This window comes from Oryza brachyantha, chromosome 2 (assembly GCF_000231095.2).
Source record: "Oryza brachyantha chromosome 2, ObraRS2, whole genome shotgun sequence".
Taxonomy (NCBI): domain Eukaryota; kingdom Viridiplantae; phylum Streptophyta; class Magnoliopsida; order Poales; family Poaceae; genus Oryza; species Oryza brachyantha.
This window is the reverse complement of record NC_023164.2, coordinates 13336495-13359948: the sequence shown is the minus strand read 5'-3', so window position 1 is coordinate 13359948 and position 23454 is coordinate 13336495. Positions and strand designations below refer to the sequence as shown.

At 41.1% G+C, this 23454-nt stretch overlaps 3 protein-coding genes across 3 annotated transcripts; 1 reads left to right on the top strand and 2 right to left on the bottom strand.

Moving 5' to 3' along the window:
* Window positions 1–344: 344 nt before the first annotated feature.
* Window positions 345–4371, bottom strand: LOC102713162. Its single transcript, XM_006647218.3, has 2 exons — window positions 4028–4371; window positions 345–2991 (listed from the first exon to the last, which is right to left on the bottom strand). Exons 1-2 carry the CDS (start codon window positions 4041–4043, stop codon window positions 884–886), a joined length of 2124 nt encoding a protein of 707 aa, XP_006647281.1. The 5' UTR covers window positions 4044–4371; the 3' UTR covers window positions 345–883.
* Window positions 4372–11576: 7205 nt separating this feature from the next.
* On the top strand, window positions 11577–12985 carry LOC102716017. The gene has a single exon (XM_006648586.3). The coding sequence runs from the start codon at window positions 11669–11671 to the stop codon at window positions 12704–12706; it is 1038 nt and encodes a 345-aa protein (XP_006648649.1). The 5' UTR covers window positions 11577–11668; the 3' UTR covers window positions 12707–12985.
* A 2209-nt stretch (window positions 12986–15194) lies between these two features.
* Window positions 15195–20445, bottom strand: LOC102713441 (ethylene-responsive transcription factor-like protein At4g13040). The gene is made up of 6 exons (XM_006647219.3): window positions 20381–20445; window positions 19336–19442; window positions 18161–18239; window positions 16788–16968; window positions 15924–16045; window positions 15195–15795 (listed from the first exon to the last, which is right to left on the bottom strand). Exons 1-6 carry the CDS (start codon window positions 20421–20423, stop codon window positions 15659–15661), a joined length of 669 nt encoding a protein of 222 aa, XP_006647282.1. The 5' UTR covers window positions 20424–20445; the 3' UTR covers window positions 15195–15658.
* Between the last annotated feature and the right edge of the window lie 3009 nt (window positions 20446–23454).

Here is a 23454-nt window from a genome sequence, read left to right as displayed (position 1 = left end):
CAGAGGGTCTACGGCTAGCAAACCTCCAACAACTGGAATTACGAAAGTAAGTACTCAAGCAAAGTTAGCCCCAAAATATCATAGCTAACATATAGTTTTACGTGCTGTACGGCCACTAAGAAAATAAGCTACACATACAGGCGAATTGTATTCGTCATGCCATTAGCGACGCCAACTAGAAATGCCTGAATATCGTGATTATGTGCCGCCTAAAATTTTTACTAATGTAGATCTGCCCGCGAAGTAAAAAAAAAATGAAAAAAAAATAGCCCCCTAGCACATAAATGAGAGGAATAACTCTTTTTTTTTTTTGCCATTTCATCGAACATATCAACACCCAGCAGTTGCAGCCCTAGCAGGATTGAAGTTTGTACAGCTGAACAAGAACAACATTTACAAGAACTAGGCGCACTTGCAACATTGCACCCGCAAAATAATTTAGTCAGAACAAAATGCTACTCTGCCACACACCACCTCTAATAATCACAAATCCATTCTGGAACAAATTCGAAAAGGTAAAAGGACCAAAAATTGATCAACTATACCACACACTTTGAGATCCGAAGAAAAGCAAGGACTTGAGAGGAGCACTCACCAAAACAAATCATGTTGCAGATATCCTCAGAAGATCTCTACTGCAGTCTTGTGCGAAGGCAATACCATTGTCAGAAATCCAAGTTGAGGATATCAGCAGCAGATTTTGACTATAGAAATACTCTTTAGATGAAATGGAGCGAGATGGGAGGGAGGGGGGGGGGGGGGTACTAAGTTATGGACCTTTTACGAGACATGCAAATAAATTATCTACAACAACAATACAGGGTATGGAACGACCATTCTTGATCTTCCATATCACACTTCCGCACTAACATGCGCTGCAGTACTAACTTGATGTATCAATCTCCTTGCCATGATCTTCATTGATTGTTCTTCGTAACCTTCTCAGCCATATCTCATAGTCCATCGGGTATGGGGTTCCACAAATGCTGTCAACATAGTCTGCAAAAGCTTTCAGCACTGCTGAAACATCACCCAACTTCTGCTGTATAACTCTCCTTGACCATGATGTCTCCCTCCACTGAAGTGCTCCTTCAACTGAGTCAAGCTCTGGGCAAACTCCACCACAACAGAAATATAAAAGATAAATTAAGCTTTCAGCATCAGATGCTGCACATAGCTTGCCTTCCTGGAGAGCAAACGTAGATGAGAAAAATAGATTCATTAACGGCCGATCCCTGTCTTCTAGGATTGCATGACCCCATCCAATAAGTACAAAGTATGGATGCCTTGAACCATTGCTCACACGGATCACATTCTCTGGCCGGATATCACCATGACGGATTCCTGCAGATGATGCAGCAGCAAGTGCAGACAAACAGTCATGGCAACATCTCAGAGCGTCCTCAACACAAAACAGTCCATTCCTTATCAGATTTGAGATGGTTTCACCAACTGGCGAGGTGACAAGTATTGGAGTACTGCACCATGGATGACCACAACTCCCACTAGAGTTAGGCTTGTTACAAGGGCCTGGATGGACAACACGTCCAGAAGCAACCAACTGTGGGATATATCTACTTGAAATGCCTCTTTGCTTCATCAAAGTAAGTACTTTGGTCTGCCTTTGAACCTGGTACCAGGAATTCATATCTTCCCATGCTGGCTCCAAATGAGAAGGGCTAGAGCCTACATACAACAGATAGGTTTTGGTGGGCTCTTCTACAGGAGTAGCACTATAGATAGGAGGCTCACTGTCTGTAAGAATATCATTGATTTGAAAGCTCTTCTGCCAGTCAGCATCCTCCATCAACACAACAGATCCTACCTCAAGCTTCAAAATTTCCTTTGGTTTTACATTAACAGCTCCCTCTTCTTGTACTTCTACGATTTCCGGAGAGTGACTTTGTTGCTGGAACCGAAACAAACCATTTGCATTAGCTTGCCTGCCAACCAAGTGCCTTTCTGATCTCCGACTCTGTAATCGAGAACTGTGCTCTGTAGCTAGTTCATCAAGAGAATACTTTGGTGCACCACAGAACTGGATCATTGAGTGGAAAATTGCGAGGAGAACTTGAAGGGTCCCAATGTCACCCCAGTTAGCATTCCCAAGTTTGTTCCATACACGGTCTATGGAAGAAACTGTGATTTGTGCATGCTTTTTTATCCACTCAGCAGCAGAGTCATACACATTGTTCAAATCAAAATCAAGTTTGTTCAGATCACCTTGGACATTTACTACTACTCCAAACTGTGAATCAACTAGAAGGACATAAACACAATCTGAATTTTGAAGAACTGTCGAGGACCTGCTAAGGCTTCGAGAAAGTAGAACACGCAAGGCAAAGAATAGCGCCTCCCCCAAGACAGCAGGAGATGGTTGTTGGTCATTCTGCCCTGAAAACATTCCAATATCAGGTCTCAACAAAGCCAGTACAACAATATGATCCCACCTTCCTTGTGAATGCTTTAGATTCTTCAGCAATACAGCTGTCGCGCAAACACCATCAAGTTTCCCACTGCTAATGGCCTTCTCAGCAGGATAAAATTTGGGGCTTGTGCTGTGTATACAGGCAACAGAGAAAGGCATCGATTCATCAGGGCCCCAGAAAGTTTCCCACAAACCCTTAATACTTGCATGTAGAAAATCTTCCAAAGCAAGATGTGCAGTAGCTTCGAAAATATCTGATGTTGAGGCATGAAGAGCATTTGGCATCCGTACTAGCTGCTGGAAAGTAACACCTTCTATAGCATAGTCAAAATTCTGGAGTTCATTTAGGTCAAAAGGAACATCAAAAGCTGGCTTCTTGAAACCACAATCTTCGCTGTGCCCTGAGAACCAGTCCTCTAGGCTTGATGTCAAAAGTTCATTGTCCACAAACTTCCGGAGAAAATCTTTACAGATAGAAGACGATGAATTACGATGTCTACCATGTGATGAAACACTAGATTGTTTTGGTCCTGATGCATCTGATCCATGGTCAGGAGATGGCCCTGCCACATGTCATGAAATTCCTCAATATAAAAGAAAATTGTAAAAAAGGATGTTATGGTTGGACATTAGGATTTTAGTTTAGTAAAGATAACAGAAAGTAAAATATATGACCTAGAGGTTTCTTTTATTAGTCTAATATTATGCATACAAGAAGCAATCAGAGAAATAAACATCAGGGAAAGTTAGGGTGCAACGTCCAGGTTGAGCCAGGAAATTACAAGCACAGCACATTACGGACATCAGTTTTTGTATTGTATTACAGGTAGCAACAAACAAAGTAAAATTGAAATTCGTATATGGATAGTGTAAGAGAATATTCATGCTCCACAAATCTATGAAATAAATTGATAACTAAGAGATTCAAGAATTAATGTTGAGATGATTTAGCAACCAAATAGAGGTGACAAGTGCACAGAAATGGGCATATAGGTAACGTGATGTAGTGACCCAGTTACCCGCTATTGGTAGCCTACTACATGGCACTACTAGGAAAAAAAAATATGAATTGCATGTTCAACTGAATGTCACGCTCTTGTTCTGCTATGCCATTGTCACACAGAAAAATTAAGTTGATGAAATGTACCGGTGTTAATGGAACATTTGTTAAGGCTCTAATCATAAAAACTGTGTTTTTTCTTTGTTTCCCAGTTCCCACAGTATAACTTCAGCTAAACAGTGTTATCTAGTTATCGTAGTTGTGGACTCTGATTGCACATTATAATCCTAAAAACAGAAGTTCAATTGAGTAGCGTTCCTAGAACAGAATTAATCCTACTTTAGAAGCATCACACTACATATGTTAAATCGTATAGATACATATAGATAACCAATTTACCCAAAGCGCATGCACTAAGGAGTCAAAGAAATTGACTAAGCTAGCTACCCCCTTCATAAGTATTCCCCATCCCCTTGAACCACACCAACTTTCCCCCCTTCCGACCTAGCTAACGCAAGAGACTCTCAGGGCATCCACAGCCGCGTGCGGCCGAGCATGGCCACCGGGCAAGGAGATAGGGGAGGGGGGTTCCGGTTTACCTCGCTGCGGCTCCATGTGCCCGAATCTTCGGAACCAGCGGCCGCGGCGGCGATGGTGACGGCTGGATCTGGCCAACGCCTCGCCGCCCTCGTAGAAGAATCCGGCTCAAGCTCCGACTCCGCCGCCGCCCAAACGGGGAAGACGACGACGACGCCAACGCCGCCGCCGCCCACCCGCCGATGGGTGGAGGATCCCCCCGTGCGCGGCCGCCCCAACCCCAGCAGGGCTCCACAGCGCTCTCCCCCGTGAGCCACCGGAGAGCAGCGGCGCGAGGTGGGATTGGGGATCTGGGAGGAGGAGGAGGAGGAGAAGACGACGAGAGCGCAGCACAGCGCAGGTTTCAGGGGGATGAGAGTACTAGTAGTAGTAGTAGTAGTACTAGAGTAGTATAGCAGCGAGAGCCCGTGGGAGGCAGCACCGTGGCTGAGGATGGGCCCCACGCCGGCCGCTGCGCCCATCTAGGGTTTCCTGCGTAAAAAGGCTCGGACCTACATGCAAATAAGGGATTATTCACGGGGCTGGAGCCAAAAAGATCCCATTCTTCTTAGGCCGCGCTTCACATGGTGGTCTAACGCTTTCCACGCCCACGTTTTCTGAACGGTTAAATATAGATTTTTTTTAAATTTTTTATAGAAAAATTATTTTAAAAATTATATTAATATATTTTATATTTTTTTAATAATTAATAATTAATTAATCATGTACTAATTTATTGCTATATTTTTCGTACTGGATAACTAACCCTTTCACCCCACTACTGAACGCAGCCTTAGACTGCCCTGTTGAGTTCCAAAAATTTTTAGAAGAGAAATCACTATATGATCCACATTTAAAATATTAAATATAGTTTAATTATAAATAAAATTTAGATTCCACCTGAAAACCGTGAGACGAATTTTTTAAGTCTAATTAATTCGTCATTAGCATATGTTGGTTACTCTAGCACTTATGGTCAGTTATGTACTGATTAGACTCAAAAGATTTATCAAACAATTTTCCCTATAACTGTGTAATTAATTTTAATGTTCATGTATATTTAATGCTCCATTTAAGTATTCCAAAGATTTGATACGATATTTTTGGAAAAAAAATTGGAGCTAAACAGGTTTGGGAGCGTGCTTTCTCTATCTGCTAACTGCTGCTGCTATACTGTATTATTATTGTTATTATCATAACCAAAAACAAAGCAACCTCTCCCAGCCTTTTCCTAGTGTCCGCTGTGCTTTCCGGTAGCTTGCTTTGCTCGTATTTAGATGGTAAATAATCATAAACATGAACAGAAAAGCTATGTTTCATCAGTGTGTTTAGGAGGAGGAGCATTTTTTGAGCTGGCAAGGGCAGTGTGTGTGTGGTCAAGCATGCAAACACAAGAGGCAGGGAGGGGGGCAGGCAGGCATGCTAGCTGTTCCAACCAGACACAATAATGGTATGTGGCAAAAGAGGGGCACACTTTGTTGCATGCTTGCTCACTCAAAAAAGGCTAGCCTAGGTGGATGGTGATCATCTCAATTTTCTCAAAGCTCCTCGGCACTCAGCCCCGTGCCAATATACATATAAGCATTGCCAATATACAAGTATATACTCCATATGTTTCGTAATATAAAATTTTCTGGTTTTATTTACATTTACATATACGCTAATGAATTTAGATACATACATAAACCATATATATTTTGACCAATTGATGAGTCTAAGCAAGATCAGAAAGTTTTACAATCTAAAATAGATGGAGTATTGTATATGACACAATATAGTACTGTGAATCTGAATAGAGGTTTTAATATCTTAAGACGGAGGTAAAACTATGTATTATTGCTTCTGGGCAAGTTAAAATCCCTCCATTTTCAAATAGACAACATTGTCCTATAATAAGTGTAGTTAAATATCATAATCTTTTAGTCAATCTCAAGATATGTCGGTCCAGTTATGTTCCTAGGGGTACAATGTGTGTTTATGTAGATGAGGGTGTGCACGTTATAAGTGCATATGTTTGTAGTGCATTTCGCAAAAATGAAATAAAACATTGAATTGCTAATTATTATAAAAGTACTATGGTTTTATATATGAAAAATGATATTACAATAAATTTTCTATGGAAAATACTTGTATATAGCGTTATATTTGTAATGATTTTTATGATCTATATAGTCATAAAGTGACAATAAAACGTGGGCACCAATTTTGAAAATAAATTCTTATGTTCAAAAGTCAAGTAAATGGCTTGTTCGGTTTACATGAAAAACAAAAGATTTTGGCTCCTAAATATTAATTTTTACTGAGGATAGACAATCAAATGAAAATTTTCCTTTCTAATAATGTATAGAAAGAAAACATACAAAATTTCGCATCCACTCAAAAATCTCACAAAATTTTATATGAATTAATGTATGCTTGCATTTATATGTCTTCACATTCTCTATTCCTATGTATCAAAATTCTTCCCAACCAAACGAGCCCTTAAAAATTCATGATATGTATGTCCTTGTACCAGCATATGCTAATTCCTTCTCAATTTCTCACTCCCAAGTCTACAGAGAAGCACAGTACAGCTAGCCGTAGCTGTACAGCGTTGGACAATAGCAGCATCGCTATCTGCCGTTGGTTTGGGACCATGGATGCATGCAATGGTGGTGATGGATACATGGTGACGACGACCCGACGATGATCGATGGTGGGTAGTTAATTGTGAGGTATGGCATGGCATGGCACTCCCTGTGCACATGGGATCATTATGCATATTTGGGGTCATGTGATGTGACAGCCAAAGCATAAATTAAACTAGTGCTAAGAGCTCTAAGCTAGCTATAAATATATTTTAATATAATAAAAAAAATAGAAGAGCAGCGAGCTACAGATTTGTAGCCAACAATAGCATGGACTTTAAGACACATGTGTATAACAGGTGAGGCCGGATATTAATTATGTAGTATATAACTATTGTATGAATTGACTATTAAGTTGACAGATAATTTATACTATGTTATTAAACTTACTCTAATTATGCTTACTAGTAGTATAGGAGTAGTCATTAAGAGGAGAATGTGGCAGGGGTATGGGTCCTCGATCTCCTCGATCGAGATCACGCTTCACTTGCCACACACGCTTGCCGACCCCCTATCACTCCATAAATAAATATACTGATCCCTATTATTTTTCAATTACGCCCTACATTCTTAATACTACTTGTAAGTTGTCGTTTTAGGCGAATACAGTACTATGGCTCGTGGACCCTAATTACTACGAGCACTGTTAATGAGATTTAAAAATCACCGCGTTTTATTTATGCTTATTAGAAGAAGAGAGTAAATGAGGGAGAAAAAAGATTACAAATTACCATGTATGTATATGAGAGGTAAACCAAATATTAACAATTATATATTTGTATATAACTGGTTAGCTTCACGTCAGTTCTTAATTAATGACATGTAAAGATTTTATAGCTACTAGGTAATTCTTGTATTAAACTTGATCTACTATATCACTAACTAGTAATGTGGCTCGCACATTTGCGACGTAATTTGATTATTCAAAGTCTAAAAACATAATATTGTTCACGTAACATTGTTGTTTATTTTAATTATTTAATATTTACATATTTGGGAAATCAGTTCATAAAATGGTTTACTATTAATTTTATATATAACTCTTAATTTATTTTCTATTTTGATTATATGGTTATAATTTGGATAAAATATATATTATAATAGGAAGTATATGGCCAAAATTTGAGTTGAGATCAAAATATTTCCATTCGGGTCTTCCTCAATTTTTTTTTCACAATCAACATAAGAGTCTAAATCGAGTCGTATTCATTCGTGATCATACTTTTTTTTCACCCAATCCTAGTCTATTACGGTTTAATTAAAAGAACATATATGATTCCACTCTCTAGCCGAATTGATCTAATCCAATTAGTTATGCTATTAGAAATAGAATATTTGCTATTTCTATACACAATTATACTTCTCATATAACTATAACTATCAATCTATATCGTTATAATATAGACCCAACATGACCTAACGGTATATATTTTTCCTCTTTTTCATAGCAGATATAGACCTTACAATTTAGATATATTATGATCTAATGATGTAGATTTTTTTCCTTCGATTAATGTGGTAATTTCTAGCCTCAAGAGTAAACATAAAGCTTTTTTCAAGGTTGTCTTTAGATTACAACTAGCAGTGTGGCCCACGTAAATGCATGGCTAGATCCAATTATCACTTTACATTATATTTATCTATAAAATACTTTTAACTACAATAGGATAATGGGATCATATATGTGGTCCTTTTTTTCTCTTCTTTTCTTATCATAACTTCCTGGAATATTAATCTTGTATATCTTTAAAATTTTGGTGGTGTTTTAACACTAATTATGCAAGCAAATTAACGATACCAGTGTTGAGATCCGCTCAAAATGTCCTCGCACTTCCATTAAGTGAAATTCATTATATTTGTTTGTTACTATTCTCTCTTTGTTTGAGATCTTTATTATACATTTGTCTATTTTTTTATCTTTCTCGAAATCCTTCGCTAACTTTAGTTAGTTCACTTTGTACTAAACACTGAAATTTGCTATATAGTATCAAAAGCATCGAAGTATCCTGGTTCACTTTAATAGCACAAAAAATTATCTTTACTACAAAATATGCCATTAGGTTTCTGTTTTCCCAATAAGAGCTAAAAATGAAGTCTTTTTGCGTCTGAGGTCATATCTGTTCATTTATCTTAGTAAGAAAGAACAGAAATTATATGAGCATATTGATTACATTAGTCTATTAATTTGAGTTTGTTTGACAACATAATCAAATATCATTAGAAGTGTTAATTACCTGTTATTTGATTCATTTGCAACAATTGAAGTTCCAATATAATTTCTGTTCATAAAAGACATGTGCACAAAAGAATGAGTGAAGCTGCTGTAACAATCAGTCAAATTCTAGCGCTTATTAAAAGAAGAAATGGCATACATCATTCTATTACAAGAATCGTTAGGAAGACTTCCATTAAGCAAAGGATTATTGTAACAACCTCACTGATCTCTTTATCTTGCTTTCACACCAGGTCTGGAACTGGACCAAATGACCCCTTTCCTCTCCAAATTGAGTACCCTCCAGTTGTTCATGAAGACATTGCATCCTATGAAGTTTCTCCACAGACAGTGCAGACACCAAGTAAGAAGCAAGCTGTCATAAAGAAGTGTACACCAAGGAGGGTTTTAGTTGAAGTGGCCAACCCATCCAGTCTAGCTTCTAATACAGCAAGAAGAAACTCCAGCTTGAATAAATTATGTGGAGGAACTATTACTTTTGATGTAATTTAAGACATGTACAGACTTTTTATGTGTGGACTTTGTGGTGAACTACTACATTAAATGTTGGTGATCTTGTTATGTGTAGAGTTAGTGTGCTGATGAACTACTTTAAATGTTGCTCATATAAACTTGTTGCTATGGATACAATGGTCATACCCTTCTTTTTTATTGGTATGCAATGGTCATGCACCTGCTTGAATGTTGATGATATGACCCAAGTAATTTAGTACTAATGTCATGTATTTAACTATTATATTCCCATATTTTTCTAATTTATTCTCATATTTTTCTGATTTATTCTGATAATTTCTTGATTATTTTTCTGATTTTTTGTATTATCCTGATTTTTTGTGAATTATTTGGATTTATTTACGAATTTTCCTTTATTTCTTACAATTTTCTGGAATTATGAGCCAATTTTTATGATTTTTCGTGAATTTCTAGACATTTTTATTTAAATTACGAATTTTCAAACTTATTTCCTGATTTAGAATTAATTATGTAATTTTCTATTGTTTTTCTATTTTTACATATTTATTGACCGTTAATATATTTTTCGAATTACCTGATTTTTCATGAATTTTTTGGATTTATTTACGAATTTTCCTTTATTTTTTACCATTTTCCGGATATATGAGCCAATTTTCCTCAATTTTATGAAATTAGAGGCATTTTATAATTTAAAATTAATTCTAAATTTTCTTACTTATTCTTGATTAAAATTAATTCTGTCATTCTCTAAATTTTTACTCATTTTTCATATTTAATTACTGTTTTAAAATTATGTTTGTCATTTATTTACTAACAAGGACAAATCAGTCTTTTTACGTCCCTATTTAACACCATTAAGTTTCCATCCATTCAAAATGGCATACAGGTAAATAAAAGTTGAGTCGATGGCATATATACGTGAACAAACCTTTTAGTGGCACACACGTAAACAACAACTTTTTAATGACACCTACGTAAAAGACTCCTATCGCCGACCTTATGCAGAGCATCGGCACGCTCGCCATCCGCCCCCCGCCTCACCGCTGGCGTGACCTCCTACCTCCCGGCCAGCCCAGCCGCGCCACCAGCATTCATGGCCTACCCTGACACGTGCGCCCGTGTCGCCGGACCAGCAGCATCGCCGGATCAGCAGCACCCGTCCCCCAGCTCAAGTCAACTGGAGTGACTTCCTCGCCGATGATGCCACCGGCGCGACGCTGCCCGGGCACACTGACGCGCCGCAGGCTGCTCTCGGCCAGTACCTGGAGGGGCCAGCAGCGGCGACTACCGGCATTGGGGGAGGCCGCGCTTTCGGGGACGTCGACGATGCATCTGGCGCCGTCGCCGGTGCGGACATGCTTGTCGATTCCAATTTAAGGGCATGTCTGGGGGAGCTTCTCCCAGCTGCAGCTTCTCCCAAAAGCTGCTTCTGGCAGAAGCTGCCCCAAACGGTTCACAGCTTCTGAGAATATGTAGTTACAGATTTTGAAAAATGAACTAAGAATCCAGATGCTGGAGAAGCTGGGTTTATGAGCTTTTCCAGATTCTTAGAAGCTGGCTACTAAGCAGCTGATTCTCAGAATTTAAAGCTCCCCAAACAAACCCTAAGTATTTAACCATGGGCTTGTCATGCTACACTCTCCAGGATGTGTGAAGTAATTAATTAAAGGGGCCGACTCGGGTGCATTTTACTGGTAACAGAATTTAATCCATATCGTTAATCTATTTTTATTTGACAGTTGTGATTAAATTATACTACCAATAATATTAGGGATAGTAGAAATTTAAAAGGGCAATATCGTCATTTTTATCGTGATCTTTATCGAAAAAGGCAAAATTACATAGTACTGCTAATCAAGTAATTAATAAAGTACTAAAATACCCTTTTTCTACCGGTAGTTTAATACTACCAGTAAAATGCACCGGAAAATTATTCTTAATTAAAACGAGCAGTAGCATGATGTATCGCTGGAAGTTTGACATAATAAATCAATCAAGCAATCTAGCCGATCGAATTTATCAAAGACGCAATCCTTCACTCTGCGCGCGAAATTGATATTTCAGCCATCAAGCTAGCGAGTCCATCGCGCATACAATCTATTTCGCGCGCTTTGAATTTTCAGCTACAAGTCCGCGTCGGACTCCGACTCCGAATCGCGTTAGAAATTCCCGGCCGCCTCGTCGCTCTATAAATCGAGCGATCAGCGGCGTCTCATCCCATTGCGAGTTCACATCCCCCGTCTCGATTCCCCAACTTCCCTCTCCGCCGCGAAGCCCTAGCTAGGGTTTCTGCAATTCCGCTCCTCCCCTGCTCTGCTCTGGCCACCGCCATGGCCGCGCTGCAGAGCCCCCTGCGCCGATGGAAGCCCTTCCTCGCTGCCTTCTCCTCCGTCGACGCCGCCATCGAGGCCGCCGACCCGGGGAACCTCTCCCGCGCCGAGTTCAGGAGAGCGCGGGGGCGCGTCGTCGAGATGCTCTGCGGCGCCGCGGACGACGCGGAGGCGGAGGAGCTCTGCCTCGTGCTCGACGAGGTGATGGCGGAGTCGCTCCTGACGCTGCAGATGGTGCCCGTGGCGCCGGAGCGGCTGGCCACCACCGATCTCGCCGAGGTCCTCGGCGCGATGAGGAAGCGGCACGAGTCGGAGCGGATCCGCGGCCTCGCCACCGACATCGTCCGCGCGTGGAAGGCGACCGTCAAGAGCGACCTTGTCAGGATGACGGCCGCCCTGGAGAGGATTCCTCACTCTCCGAAGCGAATCGACACGGGTCGTCCCAATCTCGAAGCGAAGGTGATGCAGGGATCACCGGCGTCCAAGAAGGCTACCACCAATAATGGCGGCTGCCACGTCAATCCGACGAAGACCTCAGCGCCGTCGCCGCCCAAGAGAAGTGCTCCAGTTGTTGGCTGTGCTCGAGTCAAGGCGGACGACAAGGGCGCAGCCGCAAAGCCGAAGGAATCGGCGCATCCGGCGAAGAAGCTGCAGCCGACTGGCATCAGCGGCCGCCAAGATCAAGATGGCATCAAGCCCTACCTCAGTGACCCCGAGAAGCTGGCGGCGGCGGCATTAGCCGCTCCAAAGCGGAAGCTTCACGAAGGACACCAAGATCAGGAAGAGGAAGCGAAGAAGCGGCGCAAGATGGCCGACACGGGCGCAGCAACGAAGCCAAGGGAGCCAGCGCTTCCGCCAAAGAAGGCGCCGGTCCTCGTCGCCAGCGCCGGCCGCCGCCGCGAGAGCATCGGGCACCGCAATGGAGACGAGATGGTCGCTTCCACAACGCGGAGGCTACGTGAGAGCTACCAAGAGGCGGAGGAGGCGAGGCGAAGAAGCGGCGGAAGGTCCATGTCGTCGAGGACCCGAAGATGGTGAAGCAGAGGCAGCAGAAGATGCACCCAATCACCCAACAGAAGTCGCTTGGGAGGCGCTAGACCTTTAAAAACTCATCAGTACATATTTACTTAGTTAATTAGCTGTGCATCCAAAGATCACAGTAGCTTCTTGTGATGTAAATTGATCGTGCATCCAAATGTCATCCAAGATTAATTCTTGTGATGGCACGAACCCCATGTAAGCAGCAAACCTTTTCTATGTATGTGTTACTCGATCAGTGAAATCAGAATTCGTATAATGAAGAGCGCTGTTACTGAACTCGCAATCATGTTCTCCCGGAGTTGTTTGAAACCATGCATGCCGATCGAATTTCCTTGGGACTCTTCTCGCTGCCTCGTGCAGTTTAGTTCGTGCTGTCTCTGCGTCATCAGAGCGATCTCGTTATTTGGTTCCGAGTTGCAAGTTGCAACTCGCTAGCTCTGCCTCCGTCCCGCGCACAGCCCAGCGATGCGTGCGCGCCGGCGCGACGCGAGCACCATGCCTCGGCCCTGTCAAGATGGCGCAAGCGGCCCATTCCAACGCCGAGCCGACACACCACTTGCTCCGCACACAGCCCACACAGTAGAGTGTCTCCGTTGTTTATTATCTCCAGTGGCGTAGCGTAGCCAGGAAAATTCGAGCAGGTAGTCTGGTCTAATCTCCAACATCGTCAGTTGACGCAACAAAAAAATTGAACACCACAATCATATATGGGTAAAAAATAAGTTAAAATATGACAGAATATAGAATTAACATCTTATCACATCGATAATAGACTAATTTAACAAGTTCAAAATGTTCAAATACTACGACACAGATAATCCGTTCAAATACATAGTTCAAATCCCCTTTCCTCTTCTTGTTTTACCCAAATAAAATAGCCCAATAGACCAATATAAATCTTATAATAGCAATTAACAAGTAAATGATGAGTACATAATTTTCATTCTAATAACATTCTAGCAACCAACCAACCACATCTAAGTATCTAACAGACAGACAGAGAAAAAGATTGAGTATTTGAGCTAGCACTCGCACTCTCAAAACACAGCAAGACAAAGCCAACAAGGAGGAAAGGGCGACGGCCGACCGACGACTGGGTGAGTTGCCGCCTGCCGAAGCGTCGAGCACCGCGCAGCCGAGCGCCCGAGCAGATCGGGCGGCATCCACCGGGAGCCGCTGCAGGGAGGGAGCGGAGGTGGTGGATGCAACGTTTGAGGGTGGCGGCAGCGGTGAAGGCAACGCCGAGAGCCCAGGCAACTAAGTTGGAGGTGGGCTCCGGAGCGGAGGCGGCAGCCGCAAGGACTGCTTAGGGTGGCGATGACGCTAGAAATGAGGTAGGAGGCGTCGATCGGAGGAAACTGCAGATTGGGGGCGGAACTGCGCGAGGATGAAAGGTAAAATCTGAACTGAGTGGATACATCTAAGCGTTGGATTCGGGGTTCGCGTTGCCGCGGTAACCGAGCCTCCCATAGAGGCACGGTTTTGGCAAGTCGCGGTAAAGTTTGAGAAAATTTAATAAAAAAATATATGTTATATATGCTGATATATAGTGCAGTTTTGTCAAAGAAGTTCATAAAAAAAATGTATTTACAGCGTAATTAAAAATCATAAACAAGAATTTTAGGAAACAAAATTAAAAAATAACCTATTGCAAATAATATTTCATAGAAAGATGGTTAAGAATATTTTGTGTTGAGTCATTATTAATTTATACTAGATACTAGGGTACATAATGTTGAGATACAAATATACAACGATGGATATATGAAAAATATATATAGAGAAAAATTATATGTGCATGTTAGTACATACATAATATTTTTATTGGTAATAATGGGTAGTAGATGTAGTTGTCACGCGAAACATGTTGTTACTTGTTATTGGTGTGAATTATTTGGTGAAAGGTGATATGACAGTGTATATTTGTATGTTGCAATATCAAGAATTTAGAAAAGGTCATATGAAAATTTTTTTGTTTTCCCTATAACATGTCCTATTTTTCCTATGTCATAAATATAGTCATAAAATATTTTTCTATTTTTATGTATTTTTTTCAGTTTTTAAAGTTTTTTTTGCATTTGACATCACACATGTGATCTCCTCACGATAACCGCGGTTTCGGCTACAAAACCACGTGGGAAACCACGCCACTAACACTGACGTGGCTAAAAGATTCATATGGTGAAAATATTTTTCTTCGAGGTTTACTAATAAACTTATTTATTTAAAGGATTTTTAAAAATAAAAGTCTCATAATCTTTCCTAGGATTATTCTGGCTGGCCTTTTTTCTCAAGCTCCATTGTTCTTGTGATTTTCCCAGTTCGAATATTTATAGTCGATTGATTGTTTGAAAGCGAATTTTGAATCAGTAATGCATGGGAAATATGAACCGAGGGATGAGACTGCATCCCAAATTGTGGTGTTAACGATAACTTAGGGGGGAGACATACAAGAGAATGGCCAAATCATTGTGCTAATATTTGCTTTTCCACATTCCGTAGGGCCAGAGAGAAAACAGGTTTTATTCTCCTCTGGAAACTGGCATATTACTGTTGAATGGATAATTGCAACTGACACAGTTTGATGCTTCCTTGAAAAATACAATAATGGAAAGGAAATTTCTTTAAAATGTGTAATCTAGTTACATGTTGGGAAATTTGTGGTAAACCTATAGATAGATAGATAGATATACAGTTCTGGAATTGGTGTACTATACATGATTGCTCATTTTGCTCAGAGAAATGTGTTCCTATAATTGGACCATCTCCAACATTATATGGGACGGCATGATTTCTCTAGCCTAACCTTTATCAGACCATCAGGTCCCTTATGCACATGTAATTAATTATTGGGAGAACAAAAAACCTAAATGGAAATTATGTCTTCATTGAAATGAATCGTTGAAAGAGTTGATCTGGCTGTGCATGAGCATGAAATCTGTTGGCAATCTAAGATGCTGAGGTCTCAGCATCTCCATCTTCAGAGTGTGATGAGCCACCACCATTGATCATCTCAGTATCACCATCACTCTGTCCTACGAGGACGTCTGTCTTGTTGCGCCTTAGCAACCCAACTTTCCTTTGTTCTGAAGACAAACAAATGAACAAAAAGCATGTTGCTGTAGTCTATTCGTAACATATATTACTATACTGGACTACTAGCAGAAAAGGTTAATAGATAAACTACCAGAAATTTTCAGATTCTGGGTCTTACTTTTGCTGGTTATGGTGTCGCGAGTCATATCCAAGAAGGCCTTCCAGGTGTACTTCTGCAGTTCTTTCTTCTCTTCCTCAGAAAGTTCAAAGTTTGGCTCCCTTCCACACATAAAAGCAGCTCTGTATGTACAGAAAGATTCCCATTTGTCAAATGTAGCCAGTTCAAACAAAATATGAGCTACATCATAAATTAGGTTCACTTCGCCACAGCAGATATGCAGGTGCCATTCGAAGTAATATGCATATGGTGAAGCTCATAGTGTATGTAGACAGGCTCAAGGGTATGCCAACAACAATATACTCCCTATATCTCAAAATATGAACTTCTATAATACAAAAATTGTTCCAAAATATATTAACTTCTGCATCTACGTTCTCTTTTCAACCAATCACAAGCTTCCATCACTAAAGTTTATCACCTACTTTCTCTTCTCAACCAATTACAATATTTTCCCATTTAATTCCACTAAATTTCTTAATATGCCCGTGCCTAGCTCTAAAACTTCTAATATTCTCGGAAGGAGGGAGTACAACTTTAGTCCACCTTAAGCATGGATATTGATCTTCTAAAAATTAATGGTATTTAATCATTACGTTAATAAAAAAAAACCTTGACATAACTAACAAATTTTATAAAGCAAAATTGTATTGATTTGGTTAAGGTACTTCTAATTTTGTTTGTCTCTTACTGAACTTTGCAGACTAGCTCATTCCGTTGAAATATTTTCTAGGTTATGTCAATATATCACTTCATGACGATTACTGGTTAGCATACAAGAATCAGCATATTACTAATGAAGCAGAAATCTTACAGTACAGGCAAAGTAGAAATATCTAATCATGCATAACTCCAGCATAATACCTATCATATAGTCGGGCTGCTTCCTCCTGTGTCCCGACAGTACCTAAGTGAATTTGTTTCTTGTCAACTTTTATAGCAGCTTGCCATTTCATGTTTTTGAAATAGACCCCTCTCATTATGCATGGCTCTTGGTCCACATACTGCTTTCTTCTATGTCGTTTTCTGCGCTTGATTTCCTTTCCTACAAATACAAAAGAAAACAAATTAACATTTTATCAGCTATAGAATAAAACTGACATGTTCAGCAGATGCCTTTGGACTCCTCAGCGAGGATCAAGGTAAACCATGCAATCTGAAATAGAATCACAAAAGAGGTTTTGTGCACGAAAAACTCATGGAACAGGAAAGGGAGAACATTTTAGAGAAAGAAAAGGCCCTACTGAACATTCCCAGGTCACCTAGTCATGTAATTCAGCTCTATCTAATTTCGGTGAGGAGAGAGCAGATTCAGGACTTCAGCGTAATCTCAAGTCATGTGCAGTTCGTCCATGGGTTAGGTGGTTTTTGTATGGGTTGCCAAAACATAATATATCCCAGTGTGTTTGATGCTCCAACAAGAAAGATCGGGACAAGAATAGATTCAGTTTCATCATGATTGCAGAAGTTCAATCAGTGTCAGTCTATTTTGATAGGACCAATGTAAAGTTGTACCCATAGTTTTTAAGGCGTCGCCTAGTCGACACCTTGTCGTCGCCATGGCATCCAGGCGAGATCCGGGGCTGGGCGTCTCGCGCGCCTTGCTAGGATGCGGTAAGGCGTCCGCTTTAGCTAATTTGGCGTCGCCATGGCCTGGTGTGGTGTCGTTGGACGCCTGGGCGTGCGAAACAGACGCCATAACGGGCTGTGCGTCAGCGATTGGCGGGAAATCACAGCCCCCAGCGCGCGCGAAGAAGAATGGATGGCGGGAAAGAGAAGAAAGAATGGGCTGGACTAGTGCGGTTTATCAGAAACAGAGAGGCAGAGAGCGGGAAAGAGAGGAGAGAGCAGGAGAGCAGCGCCCAGCCGCCCACGCACCTGCATCGTCGGCGCACCAGCAGTGGCGGCGGCCCACCGTGCACCAGCGGCGGCGGCGGCAAAGGTACCTATAAGTCTATAACTATAACTGTCTATATCTACATATTTTTGCTGCCAATTCAGCCCTAGGATGTGTGGTAAGACGTCACCTCGCCGTGTGCCATAAGCGCCTAGGCGGCTGGAGGGTGGTTAAATGTCCCGCCTCGCCTTACCGCCTTAAAAACTATACTTGTACCTAGCTAAGATTTCTGATATGGAATTCTAAAACAGTCATTTTGCATATAACATTTACCATGGGTATTCCATACTTCATACAGAAAGGAAATACAAACAGTCAGAGTACTATGAAAAATATAAACCTGGATAGTACTGGTTTTTCTCTTCCTTCAAAGAATCAGAGCCATTTGAAGATTCTGGAAGTACATCAGAAGTTTTTGTCTGCAACAAAAAGGTACATTTTATTGAACAAAACCATCTCTGCCACTGTATAAGCACACGTTCAAAAGCATCAGAAACATGATGTAGTTTCTAAGGGGACTCACTAGAAAGCAAAGAAAGATATGAACAGAAAAAAAAAATGGAATGGTATAACATAAGAAGCTATTGCTCAAAAGTGTCACTGCAACAGAACAAACAAGCGCTGCAATCTTGTTTAATTATCGAATCTGTTGTATTAAATGTTTTAGTAATAGAAAGTGAAGTAGATAGGTAAAAAGAGAATGCCATCAAAGCAGTCTGTCAACATAAGGAGCAGTAAAGCACAATCTATCTTACAGAGTAATGTTAAGCAATAGCTTGTCAGTGCCTTATGTGTTACTTCTGAGAAGCCATAGGTTGTACCCATTTATTGTCAGGGCAAGAGCAACTGAGTATTATTTCTGACAAGTTCCGAGCTGAAATCAAAATCGGAATCCCATTCGATTCTGGTACCCTTCAGTCTTCACAGGTACGTATATAACTTTTTACTACTTTATTTGTTCACAAATATGTTCCACAGTGCTTACCAATGAAAATCCACTCATTTTGGCTACATTAATTTTCCACTACTGGCCTGCCAAAAACGTGGTGGGCCCATAATCCAGTTATTAATGGAATATCCACAGTAGGCATAAACAAATTTTTGCCAGGGTAACTGCATCTTTTTCAAAGTTGACAAGGATTTATCATTTACCAATGCAGGGAGTATAAATTTAAACTACTAAATCATACCATTAGTTTTTCACAAATTACTAATTTGGTAGTGTTATTTTATGGTCCATGACAGCCTTGCCATTCACGCTATTCTACTAAAATAGCGCTAAATTGGTAAATTCAAAGTAATGATTAAACCAATAATGGCAAATTAACTTGCGGAAATGATTGTCAGCATTGTGTCATGGAACCTTTGATGATAAGATTACCATAACTTGTGATAGCCATTAATTAGAAATAAAAGCTGTGATAACATGGATTCATAGATTAATCAAGCAAAACAGAAGATAGCAAAACTTATTTTTGCAGCAAAGTTGTACTGGCATTGAGGTATTAAACTTACCAGGGGCAGTGGGTGCACACTGAATGGCTTTATGTTAGGGCGTGCAACTTCCACAGAATTTTCATTCTCAATAGGCTTTGCACAATCAACTGGTAACGAATCTTTTCCTGAAACAAAAGGTAAATTAATATGAGCATTCAAAGTGTACAAACATGATACATTCATTGGTCTAGGGAGGTATCTGTTGCATAAATGATCCCCTTACTCGGGTCCACGGGAAGAACCATAGTGACAGAGCAATATAATGATGTTTTGAGATTGTCTTGTTTTGCCAAGTGTATTTTGTCTTTTATTTCAATTGTTGATCAAATCAACAGTTCACCAGAAGCCATGTGCTTCCAATATTGATTTGCATGGCCCATTTGTAGTTACAAAGTCTTAATGTATTATGATTTGTATAGTTGCACATATCTGGTTATATCTGCCCTTGTTTCAAGTGTGTGACTATATATACACAATAGTATTAACTTATCCCCAAATTCTTTCTTTTTTTCTTCTTGTGAGGGATCCCCAAATTCTTTCTGAAATACTTCTAGAGTTATTTGTAGCTTCAGCAAGGTCATAGCAGAAATACCAGAACACTTGAAGCTGACATGTACTAATGATGGCCTTCTAAATTTATTTAAACATGAGTGATTTGCAATTTTGCACCATTTGTTTTAATACACCTCATGTATACGAGGGGTTGCAAAGTTGGATCGATGGAAGTTGACTAAAGATATTACCTAGAATAACAAATTCAAGAAATTTTATGTACAAGATATTCATAAATCGGGTGCATACTACTGCTTTTTAAATCTGAAACAGTAAGAATAGCATGTTACATTGAAGAGTCAGATCAGAAAAGAATTAATAAGCATAACCAACAGACATGCTATTATGACTTTGTGTATAACTTGATAGGTGTGTGTCCAGATTCGTGAAGAAAACTAAGGTATTTTTGGGACGGAGCTAATACACTTTTTCACAAAAAAAAATCCACTGAAAAATTATTTGAAGATATCAGAAAGATTGTTTATGCATAACATCGCAGTGAGTCTCATACCAGAACAAAACCCCATAAGCCGGCGCCTCCTCAAGCTAACCATGTTTCAAATGCCACCTGCAATATAGTTAAAAATGTAAGGATTTGCTTAATAAATTGTAAAAGTGGGTACTAAAAGGTTGCATAAAAAAGGTTTGAGGTTCAAATATAGAGACTTTGTGAAAGAAATAAGTATTTTGAAAGAAATGTAAGGGAATGTAAGGGCTTCGGATTGCATAAGACAATATTAGTGTGCTAGAAACAATAACGATACTGCAATCATGTTGACATGTTACACTTATCTCATTGACCATATCTATTATCTTCCCTATGAATGGTAATATGAACCATGTTGTATAAAAGGAAACAGGGCATTATTGACTATTTGTTCAGCGCGCCAATAGAGACAAAAAAATGCCTTGCGAATTGCGATAATAGCACATAGATGCGAGTGGCAACTCTAGTGGTGGTTTAATGCCAAATATAACAAACAAATGTGGAAGATCACACTCATATCTCATATATTATTAGTTATTAGCATAAGCTACTAATCAACCAAATGGAATCTAAAGGCTCTAATCATACTACAAAAACCAATGCAAAGGCAGGAATGATCTAATAAACTCATGTAGGTTATCAATCTCTGGGCATTAAAATGCTGCCAATAAGACATTCACATTCAACAGGCTCTACAGCTTCCAAGGAAACACGGAAGAGTACAACAAGCACAGGAAATTGAGGCTCAAATAGACAACAAACGAACAAGAATGCTGACACTGCAGTAATGTCCACCACAACTGTATCACCTGACAAAAGCCCCACCAGCGTTACGTGGAGGCACAATTCAACTTTAACTGAAAACTCGGTGAAGAAGAAACCAAACAAACGATCTAAAAATAGAAAAAAAAGAAATTCAGGCCATGCAGTACTTGTCACCAGGCAGTAACAGCAGTTAGCACAGAACTAGCAAGCACACACTCCAGACTCCATGGCCTACAGAATCGCACAGAACTCTGCAAAGAATTGCAGAATCTACTGTGCAATCAAAGCCAAGGGCTAGTACAAAGATCCAATTTTGAGGCGACATCACAGCAGGAGCAACAGCCAGCGCAATTCCCCGCTGACTTTGGATATCTGATTGCTATCAAAACCCAACGAGAATCATTTCACCCGAGATAACCAAAAGCAATCACAGAACAGGGGCAGGGGCAGGTGGCAAGAAGCCTTCCTCCCCCAACCACCACCTTTCCTCCGCCACCCAATCCCTCGCCACCCCTCCCCCCATAGGCGATACTGATAGAATCATACAAGAATCCATCCATCCCAAGAACAACGAGAATTCACCAGCACCCACCCACCGCGGCCACCTTCCAATCCATCGCCCACCACGAACTCAACCACCACGCACCGCCGCCCACAGAAACAGCAGCAAGAAGCAAAAAAGCCTCGCCGCGGGCCGAGACGGAATGCCGCGGCCGATCAACCCTCGCGCCACCACCGCCCGCCCGCCCTCCCCGACCACCGGGAATTCAAGAACACCTCCGGCGCGCGGCCGACCGCCCGCCGCGACGAGAATAAATGCACACGGCGCAACAAACAGAGAAAAGGAGGAGGAGGACGAGACGGAGCACAACAGCCGCCCCCCGTAACACGTACCGACGACGACGACGACGCTGGCCCTCCGCCGGCGGCGGCCGCCAAGCCAAGAAGAGGGAAAAAAACGCGAGAGGGAGAGAGAGAAGTTGGTAGGAGAAGTTGGCGAGGGATACAAAGAAGATGGCCTCCTCTCTCTCTACCACCACCACCTTTCTCTCTCCTCTTCTCTCTCTACCATACCCTCTCGCCCACGGCGACTCGTCTCGTCTCCTCTCTCTCTCTTATCGCACTCTATCTCCTCCTCCGCCTCCTCGTCGTCTCCTCCCCTCTCTCTCCTCTCCTCCCGTTGATTCTTGCTGCTATTTTTCTCTATATTATTATTATTTTTTTTGGTTTTATATTATTGGTAATAATATTTTGTTTGAAGGGGATTGGTGACGTATCGGCGTGGAGGTAGAGGGGGTTGGCTGCTGGTTGGGGGTGGAAGAAATTACGGGATTGTCCCTTGGGGGGGTTGGGGATAGTGGGCGTGGACTTTTCTAGGTCAAGCCCAGCGTCGACCATGACAGGGATCTTTTAGGTAAATAAATTAAATAATTTGTTAGTATTGGTACCGGCGAAGATTCTCTGTTTTTATTTTTTGCCTTCTGATTAATAATCCGTGCCAATATTTGCATGCTGAAAGAGTATATAAGGTATAGGGGATGAATAGACGATTTAAAAATTAAACCTAAAAAGCGGAAGCTGATACTTTCGGAAGTTCCGGTCAGTGGCTTCCGGCTTTCGGAAGTTCTGTTGATCTTCGGAACTTCCGATAGCACCAGATCTAGAAAGAAAAAGGAGTAGATCTAGCCAACCAAACCTCAAATAAGCAAACCACCTCCAAGCTTTGCACAAACAGCAACTAAAGTATGCGCGGCAACCAAAAGCAAAGCTTAAATAACAAGTTAGAGAGATTTCACCACAAGTGTAGACGAAGACTTTTACCGAAGTTCCAATCCTTGAGTGGATTGTACTCTCCGTTGAGGAGCTCAAACTTGAGCCGGGTCCCACAACCCTTTCCTCGGGGTTGCACTTGTGCACTCCCCCTCACTCGAGGTATCTCTTCCCTTTCGGAGCTAGGATCCAACCTTCACAAACCTTTTCCCGGCGCACCACAAGAGCTTCGGTGGCTCGAGGAATGACGCCTAGCCGTCTAGGAACGACAATTATATCCAAGATTGCAATCTTACCCAATCCAACAACCTTTCCTTTACCATTGTCTCCAAAGACGATGTTCTCTTGAGAGGATCCATTTTCATCAAGAGATGAGAACATCGACTTTTCTCCGGTCATGTGGTTGGTGCAACCGCTATCGATCGCCCAACTCCTTCCACCAGAGACATATTCCTACAAGAGTTCAACTTCTTGCTTTAGGTACCCATACTTGCATGGGTCCTTTCATGTTAGTGACAAGTGCTTTTGGCACCCAAATAGCTCTCTTGATAGAAATATGTTTG

Excerpts from the sequence above, each read along its gene's own strand:
- LOC102716017 (XM_006648586.3), top strand. The coding sequence starts at position 11,669 with ATGGCCGCGCTGCAGAGCCCCCTGCGCCGATGGAAGCCCTTCCTCGCT.
- LOC102713441 (XM_006647219.3), bottom strand. The coding sequence starts at position 20,423 with ATGGTTAGCTTGAGGAGGCGCCGGCTTATGGGGTTTTGTTCTG. Across the intron at positions 16,046-16,787 it reads GCAGCCCGACTATATGATAG|AGCTGCTTTTATGTGTGGAA; the intron begins GTATTATGCTGG and ends CTGTACATACAG. Across the intron at positions 15,796-15,923 it reads CGACACCATAACCAGCAAAA|AACAAAGGAAAGTTGGGTTG; the intron begins GTAAGACCCAGA and ends GTTTGTCTTCAG.